The 27,903-nt window shown below is 49.1% G+C and overlaps 3 protein-coding genes across 4 annotated transcripts; 1 reads left to right on the plus strand and 2 right to left on the minus strand.

Annotated features, from left to right (window-relative positions):
* Positions 1-1,436: 1,436 nt before the first annotated feature.
* LOC1274867 (calnexin) lies at positions 1,437-6,589 on the plus strand. Of its 2 annotated transcripts, none has more exons than XM_001688418.2 (7): positions 1,437-2,247; positions 2,396-2,806; positions 2,882-3,015; positions 3,118-3,706; positions 3,781-3,921; positions 4,250-4,378; positions 5,092-6,589. In XM_001688418.2, the coding sequence occupies exons 1-7, from the start codon at positions 2,125-2,127 to the stop codon at positions 5,470-5,472; spliced, it is 1,908 nt and encodes a 635-aa protein (XP_001688470.2). In that variant the 5' UTR covers positions 1,437-2,124; the 3' UTR covers positions 5,473-6,589. The 2 variants fall into 2 exon arrangements, with proteins under 2 accessions (XP_001688470.2, XP_313899.5); XM_313899.5 differs by lacking the exon at positions 4,250-4,378 and adding an exon at positions 4,563-4,682.
* A 95-nt stretch (positions 6,590-6,684) lies between these two features.
* Positions 6,685-17,124, minus strand: LOC1274870 (small subunit processome component 20 homolog). Its single transcript, XM_313900.5, has 5 exons — positions 12,692-17,124; positions 9,722-12,605; positions 9,481-9,646; positions 8,414-9,385; positions 6,685-7,318 (listed from the first exon to the last, which is right to left on the minus strand). The coding sequence occupies exons 1-5, from the start codon at positions 16,989-16,991 to the stop codon at positions 6,800-6,802; spliced, it is 8,841 nt and encodes a 2,946-aa protein (XP_313900.5). The 5' UTR covers positions 16,992-17,124; the 3' UTR covers positions 6,685-6,799.
* A 3,031-nt stretch (positions 17,125-20,155) lies between these two features.
* On the minus strand, positions 20,156-27,776 carry LOC1274862 (metabotropic glutamate receptor 2). Its single transcript, XM_313901.5, has 14 exons — positions 25,669-27,776; positions 23,698-24,726; positions 23,430-23,600; positions 23,195-23,339; positions 22,838-23,089; positions 22,568-22,742; positions 22,244-22,500; positions 22,030-22,163; positions 21,739-21,929; positions 21,535-21,669; positions 21,292-21,454; positions 21,005-21,218; positions 20,772-20,923; positions 20,156-20,684 (listed from the first exon to the last, which is right to left on the minus strand). The coding sequence occupies exons 2-14, from the start codon at positions 24,688-24,690 to the stop codon at positions 20,487-20,489; spliced, it is 3,180 nt and encodes a 1,059-aa protein (XP_313901.5). The 5' UTR covers positions 24,691-24,726; positions 25,669-27,776; the 3' UTR covers positions 20,156-20,486.
* Between the last annotated feature and the right edge of the window lie 127 nt (positions 27,777-27,903).

A 27,903-nucleotide genomic window follows, 5' to 3' on the forward strand; every position in this document is an offset into this window, starting at 1 on the left:
TGCTCTAATTCGCCTTTTGCAGTAGATAAACAGCATCAAAGTTCTATGTGGGTCTTTCAAACAGCGCCTAAGCAGCTTCATTATGCTACGGTGCCAGGGATTATTTTTCTTTGTGTTTTATTTTCAAGCAAGGCGTCATCAATGAAATAAACAACACGATTTGTGTTTTGTTATGTGCATGTTTATTTTAAAACTCCAAAAGCTCTTTAATTTCACATAATTTTACATAGTTTACTAAAAAATCACAATCACTTCACTCAATATTCCTTCTTCAATTAACTTATCTTACTTGTACAGCAGCAATGAGATGATTGACGGCGTCTGTCTTTGACACTTTGACAAGACCCACCTTGTACCGATGTCATGCATTAAAAAGCTATAAAGTTCCACCAAGTTCGGTACACATTCTTAACAAGCCTTAAAGTTCTATCATGAACCCTACACATAGTGCTAATCAGCCGCAAAGTTCCAAAGAGTACCGGGTGCTAGTTAAAAAGCTTTATGGTTCCACCAAGTACTGTTTCATCTCTTAATCAGCCACAAAGTACGACATCGGCCCGATTTTTCGTAAAACAGCCCCAAATCAGCTATAAAGTACGAGCTGGCTATTTGGGATTGATCAAATCAATGAAGCTGTGGAGCTTTCATTTTTTTTCTATGGATATTCAATTTTCCAGTCGTTTAAGCTTAATCTGTGGCGCTTGGGTCCGACCTAGCGCACCCGCTGCACCCACGAGTCGGAATCGATTCCGACTGGCTCGCACCCGAAATCGGGTCGGGTCGTGGAATAAATTGTATGACTCACCTACTACTCCAGTCCCCGGCACAGCCGGTTACAAAATACAAAGTTATTTACAAAGTTTCATACAAAACATTATTGAATAATTTCAATTTACATATCGGAAAGTTAGAAGGGTGATTAGACGATGCTAAGCGAAACACATTGCATGAAAGGCTCATCTATATAATGATGAGTTATAAAGCGCCATCTATTGAGTTAGTCATTGATTGATCTATTGATTTTCCAGTCATTTATGTTTAATCTGTGGCGCTTGGGTAATCTGTAGCGCTTGGGCTGTCTATCTAATCACGGGTTTCTTTTGTTTGTTTAAAGAGAATATTTTAACTGTTTCGCGCGTTTTTGTGTGTTAATATTTAATGTTTGAAATCAGCTATTTTTTCAAACCTCCTACTCGTATTAAAAAAAGATATTTTTTAAATTTTTGACAGCCCAACAACAAGTACAAGATAAATAGCATTCTATTGTAGTCAAATATGCAAATCGTTGTTTGGCAGTTTCCCATCAATCGTCGAGAAAATGCATTTAACATTTTCACCACAAATAGTTTCTTGTTTTTAAATTCACCACCAGCCACCTCAACTGTAAGCACCTTGACCATTTTCCGTTAACACAACAGTTTGGCTAATCCGTGGGCAGTGGACTATCCGGCAATTCCTTCAACGAATAAACTAAAATTCGCTGATTATCTTATTTACATTCTCGGCTGCAGTGTGAACTCATTCTCTCCGTTCGATATACATTTCTGTGGAACAAAGCTGGCTACAGTTTTGGTAAAACGTTGAACGGGCAACTTGCAACGTGCACGAGCAATAATAATATTAATTTCATTCAAAGTTTTTGCCCAGTGATTGGCTGCAGTGCTATTGGTAGCGTCGTGTGAAAAGTAGCTGCACAGAGCGGATGTTCGCATCATTTTAGGGAGTTTTAATTTGATTATCCTTCCCACGAAGCCCAAAAAGTGTTTGCTCCCCTATCGCGGCGCTGTGTTCGTTCCGCGCACAACGTTGATTGAAGTGCTGGGAAGCGAACGAACGGGCGTACCAGCAGAGGCTTGCTCCCCTCGACCCTAACCGGGCCAATATACACACACACACACTTACATAAACACATACACACACGCAGTGTAGCATCACGAGTTTGCCGGCAGACAGACGGAGCAGCAGGCAGTGGAGATCATGCGCTCATAGTTTTGTCATACGTGTACTAATCGAATTTGTGCGACCATTGAAGTGAGGTGCTGCATTTGACTGGGTGGTAAATTGTTAGTACAGCTCGCGGCACGCGGACAGTAAGGGACAAGTGCTGGGCCAGGGAAGTAGAGCATGATGAAATTAAACAGACCCCGGTGGTCACCGCTGCTGTGGCGGATTGCTTTGCTGAGCGCCGTGCTACTATTTCATAACCCCGTGGTACATGGAAATGACGAAATTTCCACCGAGTCTCAGGTACGTTTGCGGCGGGTGAAGTAACGTGTTATGCTAGCCCGGCCTGGTAATCCGGCACACAACACACCAGGCGTGCCTTTTTATCACTTAGTGCTTAGTGCCCAGAGATAAGCGAATTAAACTATTTGTTCTTTGTTTTGTCCTGAAGCCGGCTGGGGATGCTGAGCAGTACGAAACACCGACGGTAGACCCGAAGCGTATGTATTTTGCTGAACATTTCGATGATCTGTTCGATGGTGCGAGTGATGCCATCGAGAAGCGGTGGGTGAAGTCAAAGGCCAAGAAAGACGACGCTGCCGAAGAGGTGGCCAAATACGACGGCGAATGGGCGGTCGAGCAGCCGCAGCGGCCGATTCTAGCGAACGACTATGGGTTGGTGCTGAAATCGAAAGCGAAGCATGCTGCGATTGCTTCGCCTTTGCTGCTGAACCGACCATTCGTGTTCGAGGACAAGCCGCTCGTGGTACAGTACGAGGTCAACTTGCAGGAGGGCCAGGAATGCGGCGGCTCCTACATAAAGCTCCTTTCCGTGGGCGACGGTACGAAGGATCTGAAGCAGGTACGTACGAACACGGTTGCCGTGTAGTCTCGTGTGCATTTTGCTTACATCATTTTGGTTGCCTCATGTGTATAGTTCCACGACAAAACACCGTACACGATTATGTTCGGACCGGACAAGTGTGGCAACGACGTAAAGTTGCATTTCATTTTCCGACACGTTAACCCGATTAATGGTACCATCACGGAGAAGCATTGCAACAAGCAGAAGTAAGTAGCAGCTTGATGGTGTTTCGTGCATTGATCTCGTTGCCGTTGATTGAAATTATACGTCTGCTTTTGCTGCGTTTGCTTTTTATTTTTTGTGTGTAGAGATCGGCTTGATGATCCGTTCAAAGACAAACGCCCCCATTTGTACCAATTGATTATTCGCCCGGACAACACGTACACCATACGAGTGGATCACAAAACCGTCAACGAGGGCTCGTTGCTCACCAACTTTACGCCGGCAGTGAACCCGCCTGCTGAAATCGATGACCCGGAGGACCGCAAGCCGGAGAACTGGGACGATCGCGAAAAAATCCCCGATCCCGAAGCGACCAAACCCGACGACTGGAACGAGGACGAACCGGCACAAATTCCCGACCCGAAGGCTACCAAGCCGGCCGGCTGGTTGGACGATGTGGAGGAGATGGTACCGGACAGTTCGGCCGTGAAGCCGGAGGACTGGGACAACGATATGGATGGTGAGTGGGAACCGCCCCTGATTCCGAACCCGATGTGTGAGAAGGCGGTTGGTTGCGGTTTGTGGAAGGCTCCGATGGTACCGAACCCTAACTACAAGGGCAAATGGCGCGCGCCGCTAATTGCTAACGTAAATTACCAAGGAAAGTGGGCCCCGCGCAAGATTCCTAATCCGGACTTCTTTGAAGATCTAACGCCGTTCCGAATGACACCGATTGTGAGTAAAACTTTCGATCGTGGGAGTGATTTACTGTTAGAAATCAAATATTTTTTTCCTTTTTTTTGTTACAGGCCGCGGTAGGCATCGAACTTTGGTCCATGTCAAACGATATACTGTTTGATAACATTGTTATTTGCGATGATGAATCCGTTGCCGACGAATGGGCTGCACAAACGTTCGATCTCAAAGTGAAGACGCTTGATCGGCAGGCGGTAAGTTTGTTCGAGGTTGGACAGGGATAAAGGTGTTCCGCTGAGGTTATCCGGATTTACTTTCTCTTTGCTGTTTTCGATGCCGTTTATTTAAATGCACCGATTGTCGGAGATATTTCGGTGACTAAACATTTATGCTTGGTCACATTAATATATGGCACTTTTGCGTGGTTTGTCCACTTTTATCAACCATAATTTAAAACATAATGGCATATCCAAGTTATTTCGGTCTACGAAGTCAACATATATCGCAGTATTTATACATACGTTGCATAAATTTTCTTTTTGTTACCATTTCGATTGCGTTTTAACTGTGCAACTGCTGCAGCAAACGCTATGGGACCGAGCGATGCGGTACATTAACTACAAGCCAGGCTATTGGGGAGCGTACTTTGTGTACTGCTCAATACCATTGATTGCCTACGTATGGTTCCTGTGGTCTCGACGCGATAAAGAGGTCTTTATATGTTGCTGTTCACAATTGTAGGCTCGATAACAATCAAAATGCTATTGTATAATCAGCTCAGCAAAGTTTCCCTGAACATCGGTTGTCCGCCATGCGTCGCGTCAGTATGCTAAACTGTAGTTATTTGCTAATGCCCGCCTTTTTCCTTTCCTTCAATGTTAACTCCCCACTTTAGGAAACCTTCGTTTCGCGTGTGCTTAAGTACTGCAACAGCAATCCCTGGATGTGGGCTGTATTGATAGTAGTAGTGGGATTGCCAGTTGCTTTAATGATCTACTTCATGTGCTTTACCAAGGTAACATTTACTGCTAAACTAGTGCTGCGTGAATCGGTTTTTGATTCATGACTCGCAATGGATCTTCGAAAGGAATCACTGAATCGGTTGAAATCGTTCATGGGATTTAGGAATCTTTGAATTTATAAGCTACAAACTTTCCCAATTCGTAAGATTAAATATTATGAAGGGTTTAATTACCTTTTAGTTTAACAATCTTTGAAGAAGGACTCTAAAAATGTTTGACTGTACCCAAAGATTCTTTGAGCTCAAGATTCCGATTTAATATTCATTTCGAAAGACTCTAGATTAGTCTGAATGAATCTCCTAGTTCGCAAAGCACATCACTATGCTAAATTGTGATTGTATTTCTAACAAGATGTTGCACCAAATGTTGTTTAACCATATTTTTTCATCTATTCGCGAGAAGGGTGACGCCAAGGCGGAAATTGGACGCAAGAAGAAGAATGACGATTATCCAGCACCGGAGCAAGAGCAGGACGAGCTGGTCGGTGGTGCTGGTGAGGAAGCGGAAGACGATGGACGATCCAGCAAAACAAAGCTGAATGCCGCAGCCACGGGGTCCTCCGGTTCACGGTCAGCCAGCAGTGCCGGCGAAGCGTACGCAGAGAATGAGGATGAACGTGACGGCGATGAGGCTGAAGAGGATGAGGAAGACGACGAAGCACAGGAAGAGGCTCAGGAAATGGAGGCCGGTGAAGAGGAAGCATCGTCAAGCGATGCACCAGTAGATAGCAAGAATTCGGAAGGCGGGGAAGGCCTTAAGAAGAGAAGAGCCCGCAAGGATTAGAAGCTAAGCGGGGAGGTAGAATGGTAGAACAATAACCTATGAGTCGTTAGATGTGGTTGCGTTTGCATGGTATAGTATCGATTGGTAAAGGACACCTAGAGAGGAAGGGCCCGTAATGTAATGTTTTCTTCTATCTCAGCCTGTATGTGCCCGTAGACATGCAATAATTATTTCCAAACTTTTAAGTTATCTTGACAGTCGGGTTCATTTTTTTTTGTTAGCTCATCTCACATAGTTCTTAATAGCTTTCGATCTGGTCTAAAATTAGCCCCTGCTGGGTCGAATCGTCGTGTGTGCGCATAGGGCACGCGTGTATTCTTACGCAAGTCGCGTGTGAACGGCTCCACCCACGGGACCGGCCCCATATTTATTCCCAAGAGACCCCTGCTGGGTGTGCAAGTTAACAAGCAAGTTAAGGTCAGGCTAGCTTTTCCATCGCCGAATTATTGCTTACAATAATGCATTTCTCCGCGGTGTGTACAACGTTACGTTTGTACTTCTGTTAGCTGAAATTAAACCAGACGAAACAACAACAAAAACGAGCGGGGAACAGTAAATAGAGCGTAACGGTTAAGCAATTTGGATACATTTTTTTGCATATATACTTAGCACCAAAGGAAAAATGGCTCTAGTTTAAGTGAACGATTCTAAACTAACATACGGAAGGGCGAGGGTGGGTATGTAAGTGCATTTGCAGCTGCTGAAATAGTTTCATCCATTGATTATGTGTGGCATTTAGAGATTTCCTTTGTCTTTCAATTTGTTTCGGAGTAAATTAGAACTACACGTTGAAGTAAGAGGAAAAATGTTGTTTTCGTTTTGATATTCATACATCTACCTGACCGGTTCTTGCGTTCAGCGATGATGTTCAACTATATTCCATATTATAGGTAGCATTTTTGTGTGTTGGTTTTAGGTGTGAACAAATCATTTAAAAAAAAAAAAACCTGTAATGCAGCAAGTTTTTGATTGTACTCAACCTCAGTCTAGAGTTAGCTCGATTGAACACTAAAGCGCACTGTGTGAATGCTCGATAAAAACTCGATGAACACGAGTGCCCCCGGTTAAATACAAATAAATCGTAACGTAATTGACCATACACAGGATCTATCTGATATACGTTTCATGTTGTTTTCTTCTTTGTCCTTATTTTTGGTGATAGATCGCAACAGTATAATCACTAATTGTCACCAGGTGACAAGAAACAATAACTTGTATTTCATCATTTTATTATTGCAAGATTATTGTAATACATAACACGATATTAAAAGTGACACACCACGGCCCAACCGGTCAAGCCCAACCGTTACACCGAAATAGACGAGCCTCACTCCCGAAACATTGCCTCCATGTTGCGCCGTTTCTTTGGAACTGACCCAGTGCCCGATTTGGCCCGGCGTTTCATTCCCGGAATGACGCCCCCATTGGCCGGTCCTTCCAGATCGAACGGATCGTCGAGGGAGAATTGCGTCTTGCGCCTTTTCGCCTCCTTGGTGCGCGTTTTTTTCGCCTCCTTACGGCGTGCGGCCGCCATCGGGAAGTTGATTTTCTCCTGCGCCAGCTCCATCCTACGGTTCGTGCGCTTTCGGCGCAGCGATTCCTCGATCGCGTTCCGCATCTTGTCGTACTGTTCCGCGCCAAGGCGTACGCTGATGTCCTTGCCCACCTTAGCGGCCACCTTGCGCAGCGAAACCTTCGATGGATCATTACCGGACCGTGAGCCGGATATATCCTGAGCGGTCAGCTCCCGGATGGCCGGTATTAGCAAGGAGGGGGCCAATTGTTCCAGCGTGTCCTGCTCCAAGATCGCGACCACCGATGACATCCAGTGTAGTGCGTGCTTGCGCTAATAAGGTTTAAGAGAGAGTAAAGAAGAGTTAGAAAACACACGTTAAGAAAAAAACACAAGTTGCCCTAGCCAGTGCTCCAAAATGTTATGAGCATCACGAGATATTCACCAACGAAAACAATGAATATATCCGTGGCAGCTTGATGCTCATTGCAGATACTCAATGAAAGTGGGTCATGATGACAACACAACCGAACACGACATGCGAGAGCTTAAGTCAACTGCGACACTCAGAATCACAAGCTGAGATTAATGCCGGCAAGCATAATCATGACTCTTTCTGGCTGTGAACAGTGCTGCCAAAATGCCATTGTTTCAGTCACCAACACTCATGACTGAAACGAAGCTCAAATCAGATCACGTACATAACGCAGATGATCCGAGGTGAGACTCAAAAAGTTGTTGGTCCAATCACATGCTTGATGACATTTTGTTTTCCACCCAATTTTTGATCACCAAATTGGTCACGACATTTTCTGTCGATGATAATCACGACATTCTTGAAGTATACTTGGCGTGTAGTCCCATGCAGCAAAATGAGCACGCTTTCTCACTCTGTCTGCTTTAATTGTCTGTCGGGTGAAACAGAGCGAAAAAACCATGCCCATTTTGTGTCTTGGAACAACTCACACGCACCGCATATTTCCTATGACTATCGGGGTGATCACCGACTGAAAATGTCGCGACCAAGTGACTGACCAAGAGTTGATTGCACACAATGTCACCAAGCATGGTCGCACCAACTGTTTGAGTCTCACCTCTGATCATCACAGTAGAGCTCGTGCCGCTGACATTATTTTGTTTCAGCCACATTTTGGCAGGACTATGTCAGTGACACTTTGCAGAACTGACCACAGTAAAAAAAAAAGTCATGACATAGTGACTGACCAAGCGTTGATTGCAAAAATGTCACGAAGCATGCATTGGTCACACCAATCGTTTTGAGTATCACCTCTGATTATCACAATTGAGTACGTGATGCTGACGTAGATTTTGTTTCAGTCAGATTATTTTATGACATTGACAGTGACACTTTTGAACCACTGGCCCTAGCACAACCCTTGGAGATGCTTCAGGGGGAAGTGTACGTACCAGTGTAAATATGTGAGGCGTCTTGAAGATTTCGCCCTGCACTACATAACGCACCCGGCGCACCAGCCAGTGCAGATTGATTCTTTTCGATGACGCCTTTTCCTTCTTCTCCAGCGGCACTGCACGCAGAATGTTCGCGATCAGGAACAGCAGCTGCGTGACGAGCCCGGCTGCTTCGTCGTCACTCTCGCTCACCATCGCACTGTGCGGGGAAAGCTGGGCGCAAAGGTCCAGAGTTAGCGTTTTGCAGTCACGCAGCGGCGACTGGAACAAGAATTGTCTACCGCCCGGGTTGTCGTCACTGTCCAACTCTTCCTCCGCTTCCGGCTCCGCGTCATTGCGCTTGCTGCGCAGACATCGGATGCGCTCGTGGATGGCGTCAAAATCTAGCTCGTTCATAATTTGGTACAGCAGCTTCAGGGCGCCGAATCGTACCCACTGGTGCCCGCTGCTCAGCAGCGACTGGGCGGTGTACGCTAGCGCGTCAATCGTATCGTTGTACTGGGCTGCCGTCAGCATAGCCGGCAGCAGCCGGAGCAACTCCGCGAACACGTTCTGCGTCTGTATGGTCAGATGGTCACCGCTCGGATCAGCGGTCAGCAGCGTTACGCTCGGTGCGAGCGGTTTAACGAATTTTCCGTCCGCGCTCAGTGCGGCGCTCGTTGGCGGCACCAGGTTCTGCAACAGCGCGGGCAGCACGTTCGGCAGCCAGGAGCGGATGAAGCGCTCCGTAGGTTGGCTGTGTAGTATGCGCAGCAGCAACTGCGTGCCCAGCTCGCGGTGCTTGAGCAATCGATCGCCGAGCATGTCCTGGATGATCTTCACCAGTGAGCTTTTTTCGCTCGGATCGAGCCTCTTTAGCAGCGTTTCGATGCATTCGGCCACGAGCGTTCGGATGTCGGTGTCGTCCTCGTTGACCAGCCGGACGCCGAGCGCAAAGAACAGCGCACTGTTGTTTTGGTCGATCGTCGACTGCGGGTCGTCGTCAGGAAGCGGAAAAGAAGGGTGTGATTGTGTTAATAGGATAAATTTTACAAAAAGAGGCCAACCAAACAACTGTGGCTTACCTTGGGCAACTTCTGGAACAGCGTTTTCAGCAGCAGGCAAGCAGATTCACGCCCCGACAGCACTTCGTATTGCAGTTGATCGACAAAGAAAAGCAGATAGTTCTTTACCTTCTTGCTCGTTGGGTAGTTCATGACGTAATCTACTATGTTTTGTCGACATTCCGCTCTACAAAAAAAACGAAGATGAGTCCAGTTAGAATAAAACAACCCTCTTCGAACACCTGCATACTGCCTTACTTACCGCTCTGTATCGCTTTCCGACCGCACGCACATTTCAAACACCTTGCTCATCAGCTGCTGCAGCTCGGGGAAGCTGTAGCGCCGGCCGAGCAGCGAACGCAACAGCACGAACGCAGTCGTTTGGCGACCTCCACCGACCGCCAAATCCTGCTCGATGTACATCACCAGCAGGCGCAGCTGCTCCTCCGTGAAGCTGTACGACGCGTTGGCGTACTTCAGCACGGCGACGATCGCCCGGAAGCTCGCCCGCACCATGCCGATGTTGGGATTGTTCACGTCGAGTGCGACCGTGTTGTAGCGGTGCAGTATGGTGAAGATCGCCGCCACGATCGCGTCGAGCGTTTCGGGCTGCTGGAAACTTTTCAGTGGCCACTCTGTGGCCAACAGTGCGCTAAAGCAGTTGATCGAATGGCAAATGATTTTCGAGTGCTTCGAATCGAGCGATTCCACCAGCGTGGGCACGATCGGATCGATCAGCTGAATCAGCAGCTCTACCTGCTCCGTGTCGCTGCTGCGCGTTCCCACCTGCTTGCGCCGGATGAAGCTTTGCAGCAGCTCTAGACCACACTCCAGGAAGGTGGGATCATTGCCTTCCGTCTTTGCCAGGATCAGATCCAGCGCGCTGGTTGCGGCCGCCGATCCGTACCGCTTCGGTTCGTCCGGAATGATGTAGATGCTGCCCGGTTTCGGCACATTGCCGAGCAGTTTCTTTGCCGCCCGCTTTTTCTCCTCTTCCGACTGCTGCTGCTGCCGCTGCTGGAGGTCCTCCTGCTCTCCGTCCGCACCGGCAACGGCGCATTGGGTGAAGACCTTCCCCGTCACCATACCGTACACGAACACGAGCAGCGCTTCCGGGCTGATCGTTTCGTTCGCCACCAGGCCCTCCGCTATCTGGTGAAAGGCGTCCTGCACCTTGGCCACCGTCTGGTGCGTCCGGTACTTGCTCAGCACGGTGCGAAACGGCATGAACAGGTCGGCCAGCATGCGCTCCTGCACGTGCTTCGCCAGGATGTAGAGCGTTTGGTAGGGCTTGCGGCTCGATTTCGATTCCGGCATGTTGGTCTTCTTCAGCGAACCCGTCTCAATGGTGCTACCGTTCAGCAGCCCGATCAGCTGGCCGAAAATGTCCTCGGTGCAGATGTGCACCACCGTTTGGAGTATGTTTTCCAGCACCGGCCCGGAGGCGAGATGCTGCTGCGCCCGCTCGACCACCGTGTGGACGGTGAAGGTCAGCACGTGGCGCTGGAACCCGCGCGTCAACATGGCTAGCAGGTTCTGCAGCACGAACGACAGATAGGACGGGCCCAGCTCGAGCGTAATGTGGGCGAGCGTGTTGCGGGCCTGCACGCGGGCCAGCTTTAGCCGCGACTTCAGGAACGTGATCACCTTGATGATCAGCCGGGGCAGATTGAGCTCGATCTCTTTGCGCGGCAGCTTCATGAACAGCTTCACTATCGCGATCGCTATCGGGAGCTTCAGCATTTCCGTGCGCTGCTTTGCAAACCGCGCCTTCCGGTCCATCTGCCCGCCACCGCCCGTCGTTACGGGCGCTTCGGTGGCAAAGTTGAACGAGGACAGCAGACTCGGTATGATCGTTTTCGATATGTCGTGCACGATATCGCGCGCCACCCGCAATGCCTCCTCCGGGTCACATCGGGCCGTCGGTTCCACTTCCTCCTCGTCCTCGATCACGCTTTCCGCGTCCTCCTCCTCCTCCTCATCCTCCGATTCCTTGCTATCATCTTCGGCATCTTGCTCTTCGTTTGCATCTTCCTTCGGCTTTTCCTCGCCTTCCGGTGCAGCGGGTGGGGCCGTTTCCTCTGCTTCCTCCACCGATTCATCCTGTAGCAGCAGCTTTTTGTTCATCAATGCGTTAGCGGCAGCACCACCTTTAGCTTCGACCGGATGCTCCGCATCCACAGTCGCCGCCGCGGACAGATCGAAATGAAACGCATCCATTATGCCGATCACGATGCGCAGCAGCTGCTTCTGGTACTCCCACGAGTGCTTCAGCTTGCGCAAGTACTGCTGCAGTACCGTGTGGTAGCCGCGCCAGGGCAGCAGCCGGCACAGGTTGATGATGCAGTTGCCCGCCTCCTCCACCAGATTCGTTTGCTTTTTGTACTCATCGTGGCAGATGTAGTGCGACACGATCGGCAGCAAATAGTTTACGATGGTGCGTGACGTCGGTCCGGCCGCTCCGATTGTGTCCCGGCTGTTGCAGCCGCTGGCCTTTGCCTCGTCGGCCATAGCGGCCAGCTTGGCGGCAAGCCGCTTCATCGCCTTGCGATGCTTGTACGTTTGCAGATGCGTAATGTTTTCGAAAAAGTCCCGCTCGGCACCGTCGCCCGCGCCCGTAAAATGCCACAGCTCGGCAAACACGCGACACTGCGGGTGTGTCGTTACGCCCGGTTTGCCCACGGTGCGGCTCAGTTCGCCGAGCAGCTGAATCGACTCGTTGCGCCGCTCACCGCCCGCTCCCTTGTGCTTGAAGCCGGCGGCGATGTTGTGCAGGACGATGCGGTCGAGACAGTAGTGCAGCTCGGCGGGCCACTCGTTCGCGGACGCCAGATGCAGCACCACCTTGCACACGTACTCGCACGCGTTCTGTCGCACGGTAAAGTCTTTCTCGGACTGCAGCACGTGGAAGGCTTGGGAGAGAAACACGATCGCAACGTTGCCCGTCATTCGCTGACCGTCCGGCGCGTCTTCCGACAGCATTTGGTCGATCGATCGGAAGGCCGACGTACGGGCCACGTTGTCTGGCTGGTCCACCCACCGCCGATCCATTGCGTTCAGCCCATGGACGAGCGTGCTGATTAGCTGCATCTCGGGCGAACGGCAAGCAAGCCGGTCGAATATTTGCAGCAATATCTTTCTCGCTCCTGTAGAATAAAGAAAGCGTTCGAAAACGGGTTAAAATGTATCTTTACGCCTATTTCGGCGCGCTGCAGTGGTAGCGAGTACTTACCGCGATTTTTCACATTCTGAAGCGATAGCGCCAACTGTTTCAGATACTGCAGCGGGTCGTCGATATCGTTTAACAGGCGTGCGATGATAATGTGCAAGCGTCTGATATCCTCGCCCGACCGCTCGTCCCCTACCTCGTGCACTTTTCTGGCCAGTATGGGGAACAGCAGGTTCAGCAGCGACACACGATCCTTCTCGATGCGCTCCTCGTCCTTCTGGTCGCTACCGATCATCCCCGATTCGGCCAGCCGTGTTAGAATGAGCAGCAGATCGCTCGAGATCGTCTTCTTGCTCCTGACCTGGTGCCGTATGTACTGCAGCAAATCCTGCACGTACGGTATCAGCAACCGGCTACGATTGCCGACGCGGTCGGAATCTTCCTCCCGGATGCGGCCCTGCTCCTCCGCACTGTTTCGCTCGTCGCCGTCCAGCATGGCGGCGAGTGCGGTAAAGATTTGCTTGCACACGTTGCCTTTCGTCTGCGAACCACGCAACAGACAGATCATTGCATCGAGTGGTGTCATGGACGGTGGTGTTGTTTCGTCGCCCGTCGCCGGTTCACTTTCCCCCTCCGTCTCCGTCTGCCGTTCGACGGGAGGGTGGCGCTGCAGCAGGACGTACAGGCGTTCACTTTGGCTCCACATTAGCAGTAGCTTGAGCAGCGGCGTCGGCGTGTGAATACTATCGCTCGGCAGTAGCTGCAGCTGTGGCCACACGTGAACGTGCAGGACGGCGTCCAGCTCGTCGTCCGTCCACTGGTAGCTCGCATCGTACTGGTCGAACAGGTCCACCAGCGCTACCAGTGCTTGGTTTTTATACTTTTTGTAAATGCTGTGATCGAGCGGCAGCAGCAGTGCATCGAAACATATTTTCAAATGCATAAGCTTAGCGGCGTACGAAGCCTTCTTCATGGGTGCAATCTCCGTTTGCAGGGCGGCCAAGAAGTTGAGCAACGTTTTCACTCTGACAGGCGGCACTGTAGGAACCAGCTCAACACCCTCCGCAAGGGCGGCCGTAATGCAGCGTACCGTTTCCAGCGGAGTGGTCTTCAACTGTGCCAGATAGGGCGCGAACCAGCGTTCGAGCAGCAGATCTAGCTCTTCGATGCGCAGGCGCCCGATAAACGTGAGCAGGGTCGCTTTATGCTGTCCTCCCGGTCCACCATTGCCAAGGTTCTGTTTGATCTTGCCATCCAACACCTTCAGCACCAGCTGCACCACTATTGGCCGGTGCTCCTCCGCCACCTTCGTGCGTCCGCTGGCACTGGTGAAGCCACCGTCCTCCTGCTCGTCCTCCTGCTCGTCCGACGGCACGAACACGGACAGCAGCGCTTGCTTCAGCGTCTTCTCGCTCGTCAGCCGGCTGATAAAGTCTTTGTACGGCGTGAGCTGCGACCCGCCGAGCGTAAATATACCGTTCAGCGCCACCTTCTGGATTTCCTCGTTGCGGCTGCTGACAAGCGTTTCGTACGTCTCGTACAGCCGATCGGCATGCTTGCGCACCGACTTCGACGTAAGCTCGGTGCATATTTTCAGATAGCACAGCAGCACCTGATGTATGCCAGAGCCGGCGGATTTGCTGCTTTTACGCTTGATTTCGCGCGCCCGTTTGTAGGACTGGTCCGGTGCTTCCTCCTCCGCGTCGATGCTGGCGTCGCGTGTTTTGCCATGCTCGAGAAAGGCAAAGAACCGCTCCGCGATGCGGTCCCCCTTTGAGCGGCAAAACGTGGAACAGCGGTGCAGCATGCGGAGCTGCTGTATGCGCACGTTCATGAAGTCAATGTGTGGTCTTTTGGGGAAGAATTCCACCACCTTCGAAAACAGTGCATTCGCCCGCTTCTGCTGCTCGTTCTCTTCCTCTTGCTCTTCCTCCTCCTGCTCACTGTCGCTGCCAGTTTCACCGTTCGAATCGTCATTATCATTGCCCGATCCATCAGTACCCGTTTCATCGTGTTTTACTGTCGCCTGCGAGGGCTCTGGACTTCCAATCTCTTCGTGGGCCTTCTGCTCTTCGGCCATCTTTAGCATCGTATCGAACACTCTCCAAAACAGTTCCTCGTCCGCTTTGACGCCATTGTCCGCGTACGACTGCACGATCGTGCCCGCCGGTTCCCACAGCAGCTTGAAATTGACGGCAAACACGGACAGCATGTACCGAATCACCGTTTCCGTCCATTCGTTGCGCGCCACTTCGGCCGCCTGGTTGCAGAGCTGACTTTCGTACGCTAGATTCTGGAACAGAATCACTTGCTGGCGGTAGGTTTGAATCTGCGGCTCGATACATTCGATCTGGGCCAGCGTACCGTACAATGGGCCGGTGCTGCTGGCCAGCTCCGGAAGCTCGGCGAAAAAGGCCATTATAGCGCTTGCCAACCGTCGCACGCTGCTGTCGTAGGATGCCATGAGCGGGTGTATGACGGGCTGGACCCGCTTGAAGCGCGCGTAGGTGATGCCATTTTTGCGCTGGTTAGCAATGTGAACGAGCAGCAGATGGACGCTGTTGAGCAGCAGGCACTCGCGCTTGGTTACTATCGGCAGCAGGCACTCCAGCAGATCGAAGTACGCCTTGCCTTCCATCTCCTGCAGGTGGACGACCGTTTCCACCGCAACGGCCACTAGTTCCACCATTCTATCCGCCGCATCGGACAGTTGACCCGACTGGAGCGATCCTGCGGCATGCCGGACAAACTCCAGGATGGCATTGTTGGCTACGGTTTTGGGCCGAAAATTGCTCAGATGGGGTAGAACGATTAAAGCGCTCAAATAAACATCGCTACTATTCAGCACCTCCACTGGGCTGACTGTTATGGCCTTTTTCATGCAGGCCTCCAGGTTTCCCCCGGCCACGACGTTTATCGGGAATGGTTTCCAGTTTTCCAGCTCCAACCCATTGCCACAGAGTGGCGTTTTCTTTAGCAGCAGCGCGGCCAAAAAGCTCAACCGTTCATCGTCCAGCTCCAGCTCAAGTCGCTTCACAAAGTTGGGCCATATGAGAGCTTCAAACATTGGGCAGAGTACCGTGGCGTCGATGAAACGGTCGTACAGTGGACGGTGATCGAGCAGGAGCACGTTCATCGTTAATCGACTCGCCTCCAGCTGCGTCAGCGGCAGATGCTTCGAGCGCAGCAACACTATAATGTGCTTCACGATTGTTTCCTTGTACTCGATGGTCGGTGAGGTGAAGCAGGTTAGTAGCCGGATCAGCTGGGACACGGTGGGCGACAGTGCGTCACCCAACAGTCGCCCGTACTGATGCTCCAGCACAATTCCGTTCAGCTGCAGCAGTCGGGTCAAATATTGTACGACCTTTCCTTCCTCCTGCTCTACCATCGCTGAGCTCGCTTCCTTCGAGACAGTCTTCTTCGTTTCCCCTTGAGCTTCGAACGTCGCCAAACATCCATCGATGGTGCTGCGCATCGTTTCCCAGAACACGTGAATGTCCTCCGGCTGGATGCGTTCCACTATATCGGTCACCGTTTGGGTCAGTATGTCCTGCAGGTGATCCGCCTCCGTCTCTTCCAGCTGCTGCAGAATGCTGTACAGCTGCAGCAACGTTTGCTTTGCCGTCGCGTGGAATTGCTCCTGCACACCGTGCAGCAGCTCGAACAGCAGCCGCCCGCAGGCGAACGTGTACGCCTCGTTCTGCATTTGCCATTTCAGCATCAGCCGTATGAACGCTCCCTTGTCTTTCAGGTCGCGCGCCAAATACCCGAGACATTCCGTTGCAAAGTCTATCGCGTGCGGTGGGCTTCTCGTTTCGTCCAGCAAAGGCAACAGCCGGTTAAAGGTGAGCGAGAAATCGCTTCGCAGGAAGCTGCGCAGCGTTTTGAACAAGTGCGCCAGGCACAGCAACGTCCACTCGACCCGATCCGCACTGTCGGAGTGTAGAAACGGTACAATCACCTCGAACAGCCCGGTAAAGTACGGTCGAAACTCTTTCCGCATATCCTTCGCCAGTGCGACCACCAGCTCGAGCAGCGGTTCCAGCGCATCGTCGGTGGCTTTCGACAGACAGCTGGACAGGTGCTTGACGATGGCCTCTTTGTGGAACAGCAGCATCGGCAGCGTGGCCGTCTCCTTGAAGCCCCGCTGGTAGCCGGTGTACTCGTCGGTGAGGTTTTGTAGGGACCATTTCACTAGCGCCTGCTGGAAGAAGGTACCGTCCTCGGTTTCAGGCAGCTCATAGTCAGTCTCCACGCGGTACAGTGCCCCGCGGCGCACATCGATTTCGTTGATGCGCTCTCGGAACGATTTAAAGCTAAACGCGTTCGAAGCCTTATGCTTCAACGGTCGATTTTTCATGTTTTCCGTCGAGAGTAACCACTAGCTTTGCAAAACACCACGAACACGCCGAAATTATCACATGAAACCGGGTGCCTACGCGCACGTGTTGGATACAAACAATAACATTCAGCTGTCAGTACGCACAAGGTGCATAGAACATTAATGTGAGGTACACTTTTGATGCATAGTCCGATGAAAATACTATTTATATTAAAAGGGGATGATATTTTCAAATCTATTCCAATATGTCCGTTAGACGATCATCTACGATATTTGTTTATTTCTTTCGTTCTGTATCTTTTATAATTATGTGAATCATAGTTATTTACCCCTAATATATAGTGTTACAGTGTTATCCCTAATATACGACTATTATTAGTCCGATTCCGACTCCAGCAAAATGGAACCACTAGATCCGCCCGGAGTCGGAGTCGTCCGGAGTGGCCCGGAGTCGTCCGGAAGTTCTATCGAAGTCGTCCGGAGTTGTCTGGAGTCGCCCGGAGTCGGAGTCGTCCGGAGTTGTCTGGAGTCGTCCGGAGTCGTTCGGAGTCGGAGTTGTCCCGAGTCGTCCGGAGTCGTTCGGAGTCGTCCGGAGTCGTCCGGAGTCGCCCGGAGTCGTCCAGAGTCGTTCGGAATCGGAGTTGGTCGGAGTCAAAAGGAGCCGTTTAATGTGCTTGTGATCAAACATTTCCTTTCCTTGTGTTTTTTTTGTCTTTCACTTTGCGTGTGCACTTCCTATATAGGCCGACCTCGGCCGACTCCAGATGACTACGTCTGCAGCCGATTCTGGATGACTCCAGACGACTCCGGACGACTCCGAACGACTCCGGACGACTTCAGATGACTCCGGACGACTCCAACTCCGAGTGATTCCGAACGACTCCGAACGACTCCGACGACTCCGGCCGACTCCGACTCCGGGTGACTCCGCACGACTCCGAACGACTAGGGACGACTCCGGACGACTCCGACTACGGGCGACTCCAGGCGATTCCGGACGACTCCGGACGACTCCGGGTCATTTCGGACGATTCCAAACGACTCCAGATATTGCAGCGCGGTGACTACCTTGCGGAATCCATTCCGAATTTATCGGAGTCGGATCGGAGTCGACTACGGTTTGTAACCAACTTTACCCATCACTAATGCAGAGCCGTTACAGAAGTCTCGATTTCAAAACCGCGACATCCACGTCAAGCCATTTGAGATCCGCGCCAATACGAAAGCAACTTATAGATTTATTGAATATTGATCGTTACTCAGTTATATGTAAAAATGGAAACAGAGTAGAATGAAAACGTATGATGACCGATAAACGACATATGAAGTCCATGAAGTCATGAGAGGTAACGATGACATAAGATTTTTTCCTATTAGTTCAATGCGGTGTATCTTTATCGCGATCTGATCATCGACTGTCTTCCACAGTCCGAGTTAACCCCCTTAGAATTCATTCACTCCTTCTTGGGGCAATAATATTTTGCCCCGATTCTTACAGATATAGAACCAAAACTATGGTTTTAATTGTATGCACGGCTAGAAAACTCGAAACAATGTAAAAAAATTGAGAAGGAAAAACACAATAAGATATTTAAATAACTGCTTTGCCTTTAATGCAAAAGATTGTTATGTTTTAATTTGGAATCTTTAGCAATTCTATTAATTTCTCGAAACGACAAATTTTACAACACAACTGTTATGAAAATCTTTTCACCTGTGCCATTCACATCAAAATACTGTGGAACTCCTCATAACGAGTTTAATCTGTTCCAGTGACTCACCTGTTATACGAAAAACTCGTTATGGGGGAAGCTGTTTTCCATAAAATTTGTATGAAAAGTATAATAATTGGTTCCAGGACCGCAAATGTGCCGATAAAAAGGGACATATACGAACAATTTTGACGTTATTAGTATCGAGCAGATATTTGTAGATCACTATCGTTGTCGTTATTGAAAAAGTGATCAATTGTTTTTGTCTTTATTTTTTAATATTTTCCTTTTTGTTATAACGATCTATTTTGGTATGTGTCTAATATTGTTTTGTGAGTAACATTCTTGAGTACGAATAAGGTTTAAGAGATGTCGATTAATTAATTGCCATCAAATCTACCACCCACTTGCAGATCCGTATCAACGAGCTGGAATCCTCTTTTACGAATCTGCGTGCTGTATATTTTGCGCTCAAGGTTTTGGTTCACTCTTGAGCCATCCTTGCTTATCATGATAAGGTGGTCTAAAGGAAGATGAGCAGCTTCAGGCCCTTCAAACATTTTCCCCAGAGGAAAATCAGCTGTTTCTGTGCCAAGCAAAGCAGAATACAGATGGAAGAACATGAGCTTCGTCAGATTTGGAATGCTCTGTATTTAATCATTTATTGCATTCAAATTGTATTTAATCAACGAATTGCATTCAAACAAAACCAGCTTTCTCATTTCGCTCATTAATACTTTGATTGCCACCCTGCATCACTTTGAGTATCAGTAACAAAGCTGGAGATGAATTAAACCCATCGTCCTGATTGTGATTATGTTTCGTGCAACGTGTTAATGTATCCACAATATCCGCGTCAATGAACAGCATTAACGCGCAAAATCCGCGCTAAGAAGACATAGTGCTGCCTTTGTTTGTTGCGCAGTGACCACATCGATCGAGGTAGCTGTGGATATATGTAAACATTATAACTTTTTATTTCATATTTAGTAGGCTATGATAGCGATAAATGTAGGATATAAAAGGAGAAGAATTATTATAATAAATCAGTCTTACACCAGCATCAGATCAGTGTGTTGGTTTGCTCATAGATTTCCTAGGTAAAGGTTTGGTCGAATACGATTCCCTTCTCTGTGACACAATTCAAAATCATTAGCGGCGCTACCACGGCATAGACTTCCCAATTTACATTGGAAAAGAAATAACTAGCCTGGTAGGCCAATATTGAAAGTAGTTTGGTGAAGCAGAGTTGGACCGTTGACGCTCCCCGAAACTCTTTGATATTTGCTTTGGTCGTGCTGTTCGGTGGGAGCAGACGGATTGAAGCGATCCAGAACGACCGGTACCATCGCGAACAGCGAACTTGACGCAACGTTCAAAAAGCAAAACATCCTGGCCTAGGAGATCAAAGGTAATTCAATTCCTATCTGTACCATCCAACACATGTAGAACCCGAGAAAAAAAAATCAGTTAGGCAAGTCATTTTGAACGGATACTATATATTTATATTTTTTTCATTATTTCTCTCTGTTATTTCCTCCTAATCCCCCGTAAATGTTCTCTCATTTAACACGCAATGCGAACTGAGTTCCAAACATGGCTAGAAAATTAAACCAACTATCTCTGTTTCTCCCACTGTCTCGTCGCACAATTTATGTAATTGGTCGTTAAAAACTAACTTTCAATAATAGCGGCCACCATAGGAGCTCATGATGAGTTTTTAGCTGTTGTTGCTCTGTTGTGTTGTTTTGGTTTTGAAGCGTTGCCCTGCACCTCCCTTAAGCTTCACCTTTTTTGTGTATCAGTACGCGGCCGGTATGTTTTCGTTGGATGCATTCTTGATGACCTTCTCGTTCTCGTTGCACGTGGCCGCCGTTACTATGACCGCCGCCATCACCGACGACTGTGCCGAACCGGTCGTTTTGTTTATTGTGCTATATCGGATGGGCATCATACTTTGTCGTATGTTTCGCTCCGGACGAATCAATATGATGTAAAGCTGCAAAATGGGGTGTGTGGGGTTTTAAAGTAAACATCGAGAAAAAGTGGAAAAGGAAATGTGGACCAGGCAGGGGCCGTTTCTTACCTTTGGTGAGAATAAGCATACTAACGTCACTGTTGCCGACAGGCTAATTGTCATGGACATTGTAAATATTCTAAGCTGAACATTATTGGCCGTGCCGAAGTACAGTGGTATAAATGCAAGCCATATAACGCAAGTGGTATACATTGTAAAACCTGTCAAGGTACGTATTAAGTTAAGTGTTATACCGTCCTAATTCTTGCAACGATGATCATAACCCTCCCTCTCTCACTTACCAATATACTTAGACTCATTAAAAGCTTCGGGTGTCTTCCGTGTCAGCACGGCGTATACGGTGCAGATGACGATCAGAAAGATAGGATAAAAGAATGCAATCATATAGGATGCATCGGTGTAGGAGTTGCAAACCAACAGATTATCCTCCCGCGTGGGATAGTAGTGCATGGCGTGTGCAGGGGACACGATCATCCATACTGCATTGATTAAAATCTGGAGTGTTTGGAGCATGAAAAAGATAAGTCGGAAATGCGGTTCGGAATAGCTGCTTTTGATTGCTGCTTACCTGGAAGGAAACCAGTATTCCGCATATGACTAGCTGAGAGTGCGGGCTTATGAAAGACGGACGTTTTGCTGATTTGGTGCTCGCATTGAAGATGCGCGCGATACGATTCGTTTTGGTGAGTAGCGCTGCGTAGACAACGGTGAACGAGAAGCCGGACCAAAATCTGCAAACAAGTGAAAACATTGCGCGAGTGTTAAGATCTTGTTGTCTCCATCTCACCATCATCCGGTTTTACGAGCTCACCTTTGGACCCCACAAACTATATCGTTCGGTTTGATAACCAGCGTGTAAGTCACACCGAAGCAGAGCAATATGCCACTAAGCAACACGTAGCTTAACTCTCGGCCGGATGCTCTAACGATGGGTGTATCGTTGTGTCTGCAAAAAGGAGAAAGAACACACATTAGAAAACTCCGACGACCTATTCCAAAAGTCTCGTCTCCATACTTCAAAAATACACCGATAACGAAGAAGGTAATCAGTATGCCAAATGAGCTGAACGTCATTGCACCAATTGCTAGGAATGATTCCGGCCGTAGGTAAGATTCGGGAATCTGCTGGCACTCCTCGTGGTAAACGTCTGGTAGCGTTCCCCTTGGACAGTTGACACAGTGTGTTTCATCGTTTGGACTTCGTATCTGGTTTGCAGGTCGTGTTAGGGAAGGAGATACGAAACACATTAACATACAAGCGCTGGTGAAAAGGAGTTTAGCACAATTTCTCCCCCGCTACACATACCTGGTACTGTGTGCAATTGAAGCAATGCCAGCAACATCCCTCACCTTCGACATACTTTTTGGCTTGGCCCCGCTCACACGGTCTGCTGCAAACCGACTCCGGTGGCATGGAATCTTTCGTGCGGAATTGAATATCTAACCAGATCCGGGGACAGAGACAAAGTGTAAATCGATGTAACAGGCTGTTTCAATGGATTTTCTTGTGGTACCCTTACCTTGCATATTCAACCGCAGCTCACCCTGATAGTACTCGCCGACCTTTATCCACGTGTACCGTTCCGGTGCTACCTGCTTGAAATGGATAATGTTGTATCGAGCCGGACCGTCGCCGTTGACATCGAAATTGAACCTATCGCCGCTGAGACCGATAAAATCCGCCTTGCGAAGATATTTCAGCAGCTCCGATCCCTTGGTAGGATTCATCGCATCACATAGACCCGGTTTGCCGCCGCATAGCTCTTGATGCATGTTTCTAAAATTGTAGTAGCAGTGTTTAGCGTCGCGCGTTGCGATCCTTCAACATAAAGGCACACACTTACTTGAACGCGTATCCAAACGCCATCACGGCGTCGCTCACAAACTGCAGCTGATCTTCAAAGTCAAGATCCCGCTTCAAAAGCTTCTCCGTGGTCGAGCACACCTTCTTGTAGTCCTTATTGTACGGCGTGTACGGTGAGTTGGGATATTTACATTGGAAATTATTTTCCCAGAATTCTGCAAAACATGGAAAAGCAACGGAGCAAGTTTGGAGTTTGGATAGTTAGGGACCATTCTAAAGATAATTGGCGTTTTTCGGGCAAAATACTCACCTACAAACCAAGGATTGCGCTTATTATTAATAACGGTCAGATTGAGAAAATAGTCTTCGAACCCGATCACTGGATTGGCTTGCGGTTGTACGGACAGTGTACCCTCCACCTCGGCCTCGTTGCCGTCCGACACCAGATTGCGGGCGCTCCATCCGTCCGAGCCGATCCACGAAAATACCCCTGTAACATTTTGCCGCCGGACTGCCTTCATCACTTCGGCCACCTCTTGGTCTGATCCAAATATAATAACACCTGGTTGCCATGGTTGTGCGGCCGGAGGTAGGAAAGCAAATAAAGAATTGGAAGTTCAGTGAGTCTGGATAAAGAAGCCCGTTTGCTTGGATTAAGACACCGTACCTTTAGCACGTGGCTTAGTTAACAGCTTAAGTACTATGTTATCATACGCTATCGTATCAGCAACGCCAGAATCTTTTACTAGTTTCTCCTTAACAGCTATGCAAATGTTATGCTTGGATAGCAAATCGTCTAATTCTTCAAATGCCTGATTGAAAACATTGGAAATAACCAACATACAGAATTAGTAAGAGAAGGAAGCAAAGGTGAGGTTGATTGTCAGTCTGAATGAATGTACCTTTATACCGTAGTTGCTCTCTTCGTAAATAATGGAAATGTAGCTCCAGCCCAGCTTCTGGACGATGTCCACTATTGCCTTCACCTGATAATGATCCGACGGTATAGTTCGCGAAAAATATTCGAATCGTTGTTTATTGCTCAACTCTGGACTTGTAGAAAAAAAGGAAACCTAAAACAGAAACAGAAAGTGCAAAAGCCCCTCGCATTACACACCCTCGATTGAAATTGCCATAAAAATCGGCGTTTTGGTTGACGACTCGTCTTACCTGAGGTATTTTAAATAATCGCAGCAAATTCGCTACCTGTATCGAAGTCACGGACGAAGCGGCCCCAACCACGCCGGAAATGATTTTCTTCTTGTGCCCCTTACTGCAGTTGTCATAGTCGTTGATGTCGTCGATATTGCTGATCGAGCCCTTGATAAAGTCGACCGCCATCTCCAGCCCGTACGTGTCCTTGTCGCAGTCGTCCAGAATGTGGGCACCGATAGTCACGTTCGGCACCAGGCCCTGCTCGTTGATCTTGTCCAGCGTGTAGAGCATCGTTTCCAGCGCCTGTATACCACCCTGCGGCATGATCGGACCGCACGTGACGGAATCTTCGCGCGAGTGCACCATCATGAGACCGCCGAGGATGAGGTCACCCTCGACCACCGCCTCCCGCTTGACGGGCCACACCGGCACCGGGCCGTGGTGTTTGAGCTGCTTCAGCCCTGGTGCCGCACTGCCATCGTATTGCTGCTGGTCCCCGTCCTGGTCGTCCTGAAGCATCAGAAACGTTTGTTCGTGCTCCTCGGGTGTACCGTCGGGCCAGGACGAGGACCCTGGCGTGTAGTGCTGCAGCCCGCCGATGGACGCATTAGTGCGCTGATGTTGGCTGGCGTAGTGGCGCTTGTGTTTCATCGCGATCGTTTCCACGCGCGGCTGATGATGGCCGGCGTGTTTGGAGTGGTGCGATTTTTCGTAAAATCTCACCTGCCTCCCACAGTAGGCTTGGTGGTAGTTGCTATTGCCATTGTGCTTGCTGTTATGGTTAATGTTGTACTGATGGTGCTGCTCTTGCTGCTGTTGCTGTTGCTCTTCGTGTTGCTGGTGCTGGTGCTGCTGATGAAGCCCCCGGTGACCGCGCCGCATGCTGTGTTCGTAGTGATCGTATATATCGCGCGCGACGATCAACTCTATCAAGCAAATTACTACAATTGTGCCGATGAGACACATTAGGTTGGTCATCTTTAGTGCTGTCCTTCCAAACACTACCATTGTTCTTGCTGTTATTGTGGCTATTACTATTGGAATCTGTAAGGGAACAGTGTTTTTACAGGTTTTAGAACGAATCCAGTAGAAAGATTGAATCAAAAAAGGTAAGAAAAAGTATACATTTTTTTATTTCCTATTTTGAACTAACTTTAAGAAAATAGTGGTTTGAAAATAGTTGGTTCATTTTATATTGGAAAATATATAGGGACAAAAAAGAATTAGTCGTGTGGATTTAAAAAACTATTTAATAATCTTTTTTGTAACAAATTTCATAACAATGCGTATATTCGAAACTAACGCCTCCATTCCACGGTAGCATATGGACATTGTGGAGCAACGTGCGAACTCCCCACGCCACAGCAATATGTAATCACGGGTACAAAAGCAGAAATTGCTCACAACAAGCGCAACCTACCAGTTGCGAGATTTTCAGCATCATCCTTACAAAAGCCCCGGCAGTACTCTTCGGTCCCGGTACACTCTGCCCGTGAAGGTTTTGATAAGAAAGCAAATTGAACCAGCCCAGCTCTTCTCGTGTGCTGGGGCGTCCAGTAGGGGAAGACCGCGTCTTCGTGCTTCGTGGTCGGCAGAGCAAGGAAAAAGATTGCAAGATAATAATGGAGGCGAGCTTTTCCAGCCGTTCACGACGGAGGACACTGTGAGGGTGGTAAACAATACTATCATATCATACATGCTCATGACGCAGCACGAAAGCACTCACGTAATGTAAAGGCCGCACACGCCAGAGAGCGCACACCAACACACCGAAATGGTGATAAAACTAAACACTCCTCTACTTATCGCCGATCGACCGATTTTGGATGGAATGTCCTGGCACTGTTACTATTGTTCATGGATGCGCTAGCTTCGAAGGATCTCTCGTCCGTTTCTTATCATCTAAAAGCACACGTACTTACATACTACGCTGACACAGCGCAACGCTGGTACAATGTGTGTGTGTATACGGGTGTATCTACTTACACAGGATGATAAAATTGCTCCCTCGTTCTGGCGTGTTCGCACGTGTTGGTGATAAGCATATGCCAAGGATAACGCTTCCCTTATCGCGGTCCAACCGACCAGCGCTCCGCGAGCATAGAAGAGCGAGAGAGAGTCGGTTCGTGAGCGCACACGCACATAACACTCATTACGTTATCAGTTGCATTGCGTTGCAAGCGTACGGAGCAACGTCGGTGTGTGTCCTGTTGTCTCCCCCGGTGCGGCGGCGGCATCGAAGTTTGCACGAGCGAGAGCGGCCACTGATAAACGCGATGGAGGCGCGTACACACATAGTTTCCCAATCACAATCGACCAGCGGCAGTGCGGCGTCCGCCCGACACCTCGACCATTCTCTCTATTGCTTTTAATTCCGTGGTTGCAAACGCTTGGACGATATTTCCACTACCACTAAGCGTTTACACTGCTCGTTTTGCCTCCCTGTAAACACGGACACAAGATGCCTCTGTATTGCGGTGCGGATATCTGAAGCATCGACACCGTCATCATCATGCACACGTCCAAATGCATCAACGGACGATGGAAAGCCGGCAGAAAAGTTTGTTCATCGTTCCGTTTGAAATATCAACACATCGTCGCCACTGGCATCGTTGCGTTAGGGGCTTGTATCGCGTGCGGTGCTGGTTGTACACTATTGTACTGCCGCGAGCGCGCGAAAAGCGTCGTCAGGCGCATGTCCCGTGAGGACGACTGATATTGGATTCGGCTGCGATCCTTTCGGCCGCTGTTCGGCTCCACGTAATCGTTGCTCGTGCTTGCGCTCGCTCACGGTAGCAAGCTTTTGGCCATTAGTAACAGTACACCCGCACTCTCGACTCTCGGCACGTTCACCACCACACAGCCCGCGCGCACCCGCTAGAGCGCTGTCCCTTGGCTTTTCTTCGTTAGACCGCCGCCATCGTCGTTATCACCGCTGCGCGACCCTTCTCGACCACCCCCTCTCCCTACCCTACACGGGCTGCTTCCCAGCTTCGAGCACCGATCCCAAAGCAGCAGTTAAGCAGCTTCTTATCGGTAAGCTCCCGCTAGTCGAATGCTGCGAGTATTGTTCAAAACGGAGATTTCGGTGCCTCCTTCGCTTCCTGTTGATGTCGCATTCGGTCGCGTCCTTGTACACTTTTCACGGCAAAGTCCATTATCACTGGTACCCTAATTAAACAAAGTGATAAGCACCACCGTATCACTGTGGGGTTGGGAGTGTGTGCCGGAAAAGAAGGGCGAGTGGGCGAAAAACAGCCCTAGCGCTTTTCTCACTGTTTTTGTTCGCTAGTATTTCTTGTTTTTTTTTTGCTTCTACCGTTGTTGTGCTTACTGGTTTTCTACATCCACACATCCACTGAATGCTGGTCCTTTTTGTTGACTATTCGTTACACTATTTAAACTAGGCCAAACGTGCTTCGTTTTCCAATTGGAAAAGCAGCTTCTGCTCCTTTTTCTGGGTGAGCTTTTTTTTTCTTCCTCCTTTTCCAACCAGACGCGCACAAAAATCGCCTTTCACCGTTTCTGTCCGTCTTCGGCTGGCGGCCGTGTTCGATTGACGACGATTCTGCAGTGCATTTTCTTATCACTGGCACTGATATCGGAGTGCCGTATAGCACACCACACACTGCTCACGCAGAGCGCTAGGCACGCTCACCAGGCAAACCAGTCTCTCGCCAGTTAGCTGTACAGGACATCCTTTTTTCTCCCGTGTTTTGATCCCGTGTCCTTATACACAACGCCACCGTTCCCACGGCAAGGCTCTGAGTGCGCGCGTGTGAGTGTGCGGGCGAGAGCGAGCTTTCGCGGATCTTCCCCAATTGCAGCAGCTTTCTTATCAGCGTACCCCTCTATTTATAGGCAAATGGAGTACCCGACCGACCGATTCGGCATCATTCCGGTGTTCCGGCGCGCGTGAGCGTAACGAGCTCTTGAAGTGTCTCTCAATTTCCCCATCCTGTAGCACTCTTGTTTGTATACATCGTAGCGATTACTAACGTTTCTTATCGGATGTGCGTTTTGTTTTACTTAGCTTTTAAGCTTTCGTCACTGTAGCCATTAACCTCGACGGCTGAATAACTTTCAAAATTAAGATTGCGTTTAATCGGAATCGACTTAATCGTTTAAGATTGCGTTGAGTTATATACCTCTAAAAAGATCAAAATCAATTAACCTCAAACAATGAAGCTAATGATTACCAAATCAAAATATACTCTTCAG

The sequence above is a fragment of the Anopheles gambiae genome, chromosome 2, assembly GCF_943734735.2.
Source record: "Anopheles gambiae chromosome 2, idAnoGambNW_F1_1, whole genome shotgun sequence".
Taxonomy (NCBI): domain Eukaryota; kingdom Metazoa; phylum Arthropoda; class Insecta; order Diptera; family Culicidae; genus Anopheles; species Anopheles gambiae.